Source organism: Petaurus breviceps, unplaced genomic scaffold, assembly GCF_028583685.1.
Source record: "Petaurus breviceps papuanus isolate PSGF00001 unplaced genomic scaffold, PetGlider_PUasm1.0 90845, whole genome shotgun sequence".
Classification (NCBI taxonomy): domain Eukaryota; kingdom Metazoa; phylum Chordata; class Mammalia; order Diprotodontia; family Petauridae; genus Petaurus; species Petaurus breviceps.
The window spans coordinates 22,492,658-22,502,105 of record NW_027187359.1 but is presented as its reverse complement, the minus strand read 5'-3'; the positions used below and the strand labels follow the sequence as shown (position 1 = coordinate 22,502,105).

At 36.9% G+C, this 9,448-nt stretch overlaps 1 protein-coding gene across 2 annotated transcripts in view; it reads right to left on the bottom strand.

Annotated features, from left to right (window-relative positions):
• The window catches only part of PLCG2 (phospholipase C gamma 2), a 164,432-nt gene that overhangs the window by 91,794 nt on the left and 63,190 nt on the right, over positions 1-9,448 (bottom strand). For both annotated transcript variants that reach the window (XM_069072238.1, XM_069072239.1), the window contains 2 exons: positions 2,549-2,642; positions 1,087-1,134 (listed from right to left, as the gene is read on the bottom strand). In XM_069072238.1, coding sequence (XP_068928339.1) covers positions 1,087-1,134; positions 2,549-2,642 — 142 coding nt within the window. The remainder of the gene's footprint in view (positions 1-1,086; positions 1,135-2,548; positions 2,643-9,448) is intronic.

Sequence of the window (9,448 nt, the reverse complement as noted above, 5' to 3'; positions counted from 1 at the left end):
CACCCAGAAATAACTGGCCGTGTAACCTTGAGCAAGTTACTTAACCCCAATTGCTTTAAAAAAAAAAAAAGATTTGAATCTAGAGCTAATATTCTTGCCACTCTATTCTTTAATTGTGATATTTTTAAATATCTACTACTTAATTGGCATGGAGACTCCTACTGACAAAGACAACAAGCCCTAAAGATCTTGGTAGACAACTAATGTTATAACCAAAAAATTCGATGGTGATTAATCATTTGATGAGCAGTCTTCCTGAGCTGACTTGGGTTGTATTTTTTAATGAGGGTTATCTTATTAAATTTTCCTTTCCTTCATCTCTTCTGTTTGCTTATATCCTGCATTATTTAGCAGAATTTTTATTGTTCTTGAGGTGGTTTGAAAGAGAGCTAGATTTGGCTAGAACTTAACAGACCTTTCAATGTTAGGAGAGCCTAGACAGATAAAATGACCAATACCAAGCCTGTATCTAAAGTTTGGATTTGTCCAGCTCAGTAAAACCTAAGAGATCTTATTTTCCCCTGGCAGCACCTTCAAGGACTCAGAGGAATTTCCAAGCCCCCATGAAATCTTTTTTTTTTTTTTTAAGCAATCGGGGTTAAGTAACTTGCTCAAGGTTACAAGGCCAGTTATTTCTGGGTGTGGTGCTGAGTATCTGAGCCTGGATTTGATCCAGGTCATCCCAACACTGGAGCCGGTGCTCTTACTTGCTGAGCCACCTGGCCACCCCTAAGCAATTGGGGTTAAGTAACTTGCTCAAGGTTACACGGCCACATGTTTCTGGGTGGATGCTAAGTGTCTGAGCCCGGGATTCGATCTCCAGGTCTTCTCAACACTGGAGCCGGTGCTCTTACTCGCTGTGCTACCTGGCCGCCCCGACCCCCATGAAATCTTAAAGAAAAATACCAGTGATAAAGAGTCTTAAGAAACAGTAAACATCCTAAGGCTCTTTCCATGGCTGGTGATGATGCATGCCTAGAACTACCTAATATTTTCCTCTCCGTAAGATAAATTTTTATTCTTTAATACATGGAATGAGAATTTGAATTCCAATGAATCAGAAAATAAACTGTAAAACATTCTTACCTATTTCTCCGAGTTTGATCTACAGAATAAATTTGCTTTCTTAGCCAGCTAGAAGAAAAAAAGAGACACAAAAAATTAGGAAAATAGCAAAACTCACCTACACTCATGTTAGAACAGGAAGCTAATTCTGTCACTCCCAGATCAGGGACCTTTCTACTGACCTTCTAGCTACAAACACCCTTTCACAGTTTGGGGCTCTCTTAAGAGATGCTTAGCATCTGGAATGAAGAAAATGATAGGCCTGTTGTCCTCTGCCCTGGTCAAACCCTAACTGGAGTCTTCACGTTCAGTTCTGGGAGACATGCTTTAGGAAAGACATTATAGACAGTATGTCCAGAGGAATCTGACCAGAAGAGGGTAAGGACAGGAGAACAGGCCCTATGAGGATTGGTTAAAGTTGCTGAGGATGTTTAGCATGGAGAAGAGAAGGCTTAGAGAGAAATCTGTAACTGACTTTAAATAACTGACAGATTCTCATGGAAGACAGAAGACATTCTGTGTAGCTCCAGAGGGAACACCTGGAAGAAATGTTTGGAAGGTAGAGGGAGATACATTGTGGCTCAAACTAAGGAGGCATTTGCTAACAATTACTGCTGACCAAGAACAGAAGAGGCTGCCTCACAAAAGAGTAAGCTCTTCATTCCTAGAGGCATTCAAAGAGTAATGGGATGGGAACCTGAATGAGATCCTATAGGTTAGAAGATTGAACCAGGTGACTTTTGAGGTCCCTTCCCACTCTGGCTTCTATGAATCACTCTGACAAAGTTAATCAAAAAGCTGATCAGAAGATGCTATAAATTTAAATGCTTCAGATTAACTTTTTTTTTTTATCTTCACACCCACACAAAAAAAGTTTAGAGACTGAAAGACCCAGGTCTTTATCAGCCCCTACAAAATGACATCATGGAGAATCTCACCTTCAGGACCAAGGAGACTTGATTCCTTACTGGTCAATGCTGTCATTTCAACCCTTAGACTAATCCTTTTTTTTTATTTTTTATTATTCAAGTGTTTTGTTCTCTCCCAGTTTTAATGATTACTGATCACAATATGTGAGGCCATTTGATGCAAGGCAGAGAGAGCTATCCTTGGACTCAGGAAGATATGGATTCAAGTCTTGCCCTTGACAAATACTAGCTGTGTGACTGACTTAAGTCTTCAGTTTCTTAGAGATGACTTTCTAAGAGTCTAAGTTACAGGGTGGACACTGTTCTACACGGATAAACAGTTTCCTCTTTTGGAGTTCCTTTTACCAATGAAATCAAGGGTCTGGATCCACAAAGAAGCAAACTGAGCACAACAGACTAGGGATAAAATACAATTTTTGTATATGATTAGAGAGCAGTCATTATTAAATGTCCCCTCTAGATTCAAGTAGGTGGTTTTAATCTCCCTCTACATGACAGCTTCCCCAAACATCCCAAAACAAGTGGAAGAAAAAGGAAAGGAAAAGACGAAGTACCTCTCAATAATAGCTGGTGTTGAAGCACTCTGGGCTTCTTGGTGCAAAATTGTCAAGCCACAAAGCCATTTAGTAGCATCTTCCTTGGAATCCGCTGAAAAGACAAAGAGAGGATCTGTTACACAGAATGCCTAAAGGGTGACCGTGTTCAGGTGCTTCTGCTCTTGGATCTTTGGCCCTGTTTCCTAACAAATCTAAGCAAAAAGGATCTTCTTAAGTCCCCAAATTTCATATTTTATATTTCAAACCATGCTGCCCCATCCCATAAAAGCATGCAGTAAAGGGCTAGAGATTCAGCATATGGCACGAAAGTGAGCCAAATTCCATTGTTGGAAAAGGCAGTGAATCTGGAGTCAGGAAACTTGGGTTCTCATCCATGCTCTGCCACAGACTACTATGTGACCTCAGTCAAGTCTAAGAAAGTGTCCCCCATCCCCGTCTCCACCAAACTACCTTCTCCTGTTTACTCTGGCTTCTGTTGTAGAACTGGCATAATATGGCACCAGGAAATCATCCAAGAAAATATCACTAGCTCTCAACAAACCAAGAAGATAAGAGCATAATTTATTATTATCCTCATTTCACACAGGAAGAAACAGAGGCTGAGAAAGGTTGCATACTCATCCCCCATAATGGTTTCTCAGGAACCAAAGCTCAGAGCAGTGAGAATCCCATTTACCTCTTTTCTCTTAAGGGCTATCAAGTCTCTAGCATCTCACCAACCAAAAGTAAAGACAGATAACTGCACTCTTAGGTAAATAAGGTCTTTTTTCTCCTGGAAATGTTTTAAGTAACAATCCAAAGAGAGGAGAGAAGCTAAACACTGGAAAACTGGGGTTGGTGAGTAAGTGATGAATTTTAGCACCATAGAAACTCATGACACTATTAATATACCATTCTACTACAATTAATTTATATCAGTGGAAGGAATATACACACCCACTAAATCAGAGATATTTTGAATTACTAAGACAAAAATGGTTCAGTCATTAGAAGTGAGGCAGCACCAAGTTTGTCAGTCTAAATGTCAGTATTGGGAAAGTCCTTAGGGATCATTCTGTCCAATCCTCATTTTGTGTTGTTGTTCAGTCTTCATGACTCCATTAGGGGTTTTCTTGGCAGGGATACTGGAGTGTTTTGGCATTTCTTCTCTAGGTCATTTTACAGATGAGGAAACTGAGGCAAACAGGATGGAGTGACTTGCCCAGAATCACACAGCTGAGGTCAGATTTAACTCAGGAAGATAAGTTTTCCTGACTCCAGGCTCAGCACTCTATACACTGCACCACCTAGCTACATTTTACAAATGCATAAACTGAGGATCAGGGAGGGCATGTGACTTATCCAGAGTCATATAGTCAGTCAATAGCAGAGATGGAACTAAGACTGATTTCGTTGTATCCAGGATCTTTCTGCTATTATTCAGCTAAGTATTAGTGCAATAGAAGGAGAGCGAAGAGCTAATTTACATAGTTATTCATTAATATGTCAGATACTACTTATTCCAAAGATCAATAACACAAGCCAGTATCAAATCTAAATATATTTTACTCTGGGAAAGAGGCTGCTTCACATATCTGAGTTTCCCAGATATCTCAAAGCTGCCCTTAAGCATCCAAAGGTCTTTTTAAAAATTTTAACACTTTGTGTGTTAAAAGTCCTTCTATTAAACGAGTGACAGGAGAATACAATGTTGGGTAAAATGATCCTTCAGAGGAGAGCTCATTCCAAAAGGACAGCTATAAACGGGCAGCAAGATTTCACAACCTGAGTAGAGAGTGGGGAGGAGCTGGCTATAAAATTTAATATTTCCCATTAATGACTCACATTTCAATAGTCCTTTAAGATTTACTAAGCAGTTTCCTGGAATGTCGTGTTAATGCTATAGTGGGTAAATGGTATCTATGAGCCCATATTTATTCAGAGTATGTCTTTAGTTCTTCTGTGCTATTAATATATCCTCCCTGCTTCTAATCTGTACCTTATTTTCCCTCACTTTGAAATCAAATGCCAAAAAAAGTGAGGATAATGTGGCTACCCTTTGATCCAGAGATCTCCCAGCTAGGCATATCACCCAAGGAAGTCAAAGGCAGAAAACAAAAGTCCCAAAATGTTCCTTTTCATAACAGCAAATAACTGGAAACAAAGTAAGGACACATCAACTGAAACAACTTTATCTGGTAGAAAGAACACTTAACTCGGAGTCATGGGCTCTTTATCACCTGTATCTACCACTTCTTACTTATGTGACCTTGGCACCACTCTGGGCCTCAGTTTCTTTAACTCTAAAATGGGGGTGTTGGTCTCAATGACCTCTAAAGTCTCTTCCAAATCTACATCTATAATCTTATGGTTAAGGAAGAGTTATTGCGGTCTATGAATGTAACAGTGTATATACTGTGCCACAAGAAATTACAAAAATGAGGAATTCAAAGAAACATGGAAAGAATTACAGGAACCAATGAAACAATATAAAAGCAAAGAATAATAAAACAAAACTGAATGTTACGTAAGTAAAACAACCACACTTGCCACTTGCAAGAAGAAATTTGTGAAGAAATTTTTTAAATGCACTTCCCTCCTTTATTAGAGGAGAAAGGGGGCCAGGGAAAGGAAGAATTGTGGGTATGTGACAATGCATGGAAGAGTACTATCAGATACAGTCAACATGATGGGCAGTATTACTTAAGTGCTTTTTGCTTTTTAATCTTTGCTTAAAGAGAAGGCTCATTAAGTGATGGATGTCAGGGAGTATATTCAGAAATAAATATATAAAAATTAAAAGGCATCAACACAACAACAACAAAAAAGTTAAAACTCTAGATAAGTATACTAGGGTTAGTGCCTTCTATGTGCTTTGTGACAGCTGCTTTCCTTGCCCCAGAGAGGTCTTTTTCATTTTCTCCTAAAGTCAACTGTAGTTCACAGGCTCAAAGTTGCTAGAGTTCTGACTCACAGTTAAATGTGTCATTACTATAGATGCTTTACAATTCTTAGCACCAGTAACAGCAATACTTCAATACTTGAACACTTTGACAGAACCCTGATTCTACCATTTTGGGTACTTCTTCCACCAATAAAGATCATAATCTATCCAAGCCTCCTCCTTCTGTGTAATTCTTGTCCATGTCCTCACATAAAATCCTCTGTACAGGATCTACCCAGCATGTTGGAGGCCATTTCTAAATAAAATTTTATTTATATCTTTTTTTATATTACCAAAGTTTTCTCAGTACCCCTCCCCCTCTTACCTCCCAGAGAGGCATCCCATATAACAAATACTATTCTTAAAGAAAAAGAAAAGAAAAATCAGCATAGTTGATCAATACATTAAAAAAAATTCTGCAAGTCTATACAATGTTCCATACTCATGGACCTCTCACACCTCCACCAAGGAGTGAGGTGGGGATATCTTATCATATCTCTTCTTTGAAATCATCCTTGTTCTTTGTAATTTTGCAGCATTTACTCTTGATTGGTTTTTTTTTTGGTAGCACTATCCAATTATGTTACTGGATACTGTTTTCTTGGCTCTGCTTACTTCACTCTGCATCATTTTATTTAAATTATTCCACATTTCTCTATATTCAACACATTCATCACATACAGCACAGTAATATTCCCTTACATTCATGTACCATAATTTTGGTTAGCTCTTCCCCAATCAGTGAGCATTTACTTTGTTTCCAATATTTTGTTTATTTTTGGTAATTTTTTTTCATTTTGGATTTAAATACAAAATGAAAAAAAGAAAAAAAACTGCCATGTACACAATAGAACATAAGAGAAGATTCAATATAAGACAATAAATTTCCATTTCAAGAAAACCTATCTAACAAATACCATACATTGTTTTCAAAACTTGAGCGGTTTTTTTTTGGGGGGGGGGGGGGGGGGGGTTGGGGTGCTTCCTTGTTAGGTTTTTTTGTGTTCTCTGCTGTGTATTTTTTACTTTACTTTTTTTTACCCTCTCCCCTCCCCAAGAAGGCTACAATTAAGCATGGAGATTTATACATATTCATAGATATCTATAAACATACATATATACTCATACACATATATGTAAGACCATGCTATGCTTATTTCCTACTATCATCTGTTTCTCTGCAGGTGGACAGCATCTTCCTTCCTAAGTCCAAATCTTTCCATGTTTTTCTAAATCAACAAATTCATTATTTCCTGCATCACAACAATATTCCAACCCAATCACATCCTATCTGAGAGATTATCTATGAAAGTTTTTTTTCCAAAATTTTCTGCATTCCTTCTGTTCTTGGCTATGTAGGTTTTATTTATACAAGAAAATTTTAATTTGAAATAATCAAAATTAACCTTTTTTCACTTCAACAATGTTCTTGCCTTATAATATAGTTTAAGGTCTGAAACTGCTGAATCTACCTCCTTTACATCTTTGTCCCCTGGTTTCTTTGAAGTTCCTGACTTTGTTTTTTCCAAATGAGCTTTATTCTTTTATAACTCACTAAAAGAATTTTTTAGTAATTTAATTGATGATGACATTGAATAAATAGATTAGCTAAGTAAAACTGTCGTTTTTAAAATTATACTGGCTTTACATACCCATGAACAATAAATATAACCTAAATTATTTAGATCTGAATTTATCTGCATATAAAATGTTCTGTGTTTATGTTCATATAGTTCCTGTATCTATTTTGGCAGGTATACACTCAGGTTCTTTATACTGTCTAGGTATTTCAAATGGTCTAAAACAAAACTGAATAATATTGCTGACACATAATATTGTTTCTCTATTTTTCACTTTTCATTCAATCTATTTTAACTTTGTCTGAGATGCTTCTTTTTTTTACATATTAAATTTTACTCCTATTCTTTATTTTATCTTTGTATGTATCTCTCATTTTTAATAATGATTCCTGAATACAATATATTGTTGAGTTGAAATTTTTAATCTGCTATCCATTTCCATTTTATGGGTGAATATGCCCACTCACATTCTAAGCTACAACTATTCGTGTATTTTCCTCCTTCCTATTTTTCCTCACTGTCCTTCGCACCCTATTTACCTATCGCCCCTGACTCTTCTGTTTTACTTCTACCTGCTACTTTGCCCTTCTATTCCTTAACCTACCCACCCCTTCAGAGTCCCTCCCTTATTCTCCCCTACCTCACCCCATCCCTAACCTCTTATTTTCTTTCCAAATTAAGACTTTTATACTCTTCTAGATATGTGTTGTATGTTGTTCCCTCTTTAATCTATTTCCAATTAGAGTAAGGTTCCAGAACCACACCCTCCCCTCCTACTACCTTCTTCTGTATCAATTTTTCCTTTTATGCCTCATTTATATAAGATAATTACTCAGGGTGGCCAGGTAGCACAGCAAGTAAGAGCATCGGCCCCAGTGTCGGGATGACCTGGGCATCGAATCCGGGCTCAGATACTTAGCACCACACCCAGAAATAACTGGCCGTGTAACCTTGAGCAAGTTGCTTAACCCCAATTCCTTTAAAAAAAAAAAATAATTACTCCTTTTTATCTCCTTACAGTTGTATATTTTTAGAATCACCCCATCATACTCAACTCAGTCCACATCTTTCTTTCAAACTATCCAAATAATGATGACAATCATTTTCACATATATGCAGTAAAGAATTTAACCTTATTGAGTCCCTTATAAATGGTCTTTAATATTCACCTTATATATCTCCTGGATGTTGTATGTCGAATTTTCCCTCAAGCTCTGTGGTTTTTGTCACAGAAACCTGAAAGTCTGTGAGTTTGTTAAATGTTCATTTTTTTCATTTAGGATTCTATTTAACTTTGCTAGGTAGGAATATAGTATTCTAAGACCTAGAGTCCTTCAATGTAATAGCTGCTACATCTTCTGTAATCCTTATTGTAACTCTATGATATTTAAGGTTTTTTTTTTCTTGCTGCTTCCAATATTTTCTCCTTAACAAGGGAGCTTCAAAACTTGGCTATGATATTCCTATAAGTTTTCCTCATGGGCTCTCTTTCAGGTGGTGATTGGTGGGGTTTTTTTTCTATTTCTATTTCGCCTTCTTATTCTAAAATTTCCAGGTAATTTTCCCTGATAATTTTTTATAATATTGTATTAAGAATCTTTTAGTAATTGTCATTCTCAGATAGTCCACCTATTCTTATATTATTTTCTCCTCAATCTGTTCTCCAGATCAGTTATTTTTCCAATGAGATGTTTCACATTCTCTTCTAACTTTTCATTCTTTTTATTATGTTTTATGATTTCTTGGTGCCTTAGAACATTATTAGCTTCCCCTTTCCCAATTCTAGTTTTCAAGGAATTATGTTCTTCCCTAAATTTTTGATTCTCTATTTCCAGTGTAGTGACTTTCTTTTCATAATTTTCTTGATTTTTTCTTGGATTGCTCTAATTTTTTTCCTAATATTTCCTCAATATCTCTTAATTGATTTTTAAAATCTTTTTTAAGTTCTTCCATGATTGTTTGACATTTCTCATTGAAAAAGGGGTGACTTTTTTTAGTTCCATTATCTTCCTCTGAATATGAACCAAGATCTTCTCTATCCCCATAGTAACATTCTATGGTTGGGTTCTTTCTCCTTTGCTTACTCATTTTTTAAATTTATTTATAGTTTTATTTTGTCTTTAGCAACTATCAGTGTAATCAAGTTGCAGTCCCAAGGTATGTTGAATGTTACCCCAAGCCTCAGGTTCTTCTTACTGTTATTTTCTGAGGTCTACTCCTGGGTCCAACCTTGGCCCTCCACTCCACTCCTAAGCCACTGCTAAGACCCCAACCACACTGTTCCACAAGTAATCTTGCTCCCCACAGTCCCCCCAGTTGCTGCAAACTACAGCTGTCCTCTCTGACCCAGAAGTGAAACTAGGGACTTTGTTCTCCTACAAGAACCCATAGCCA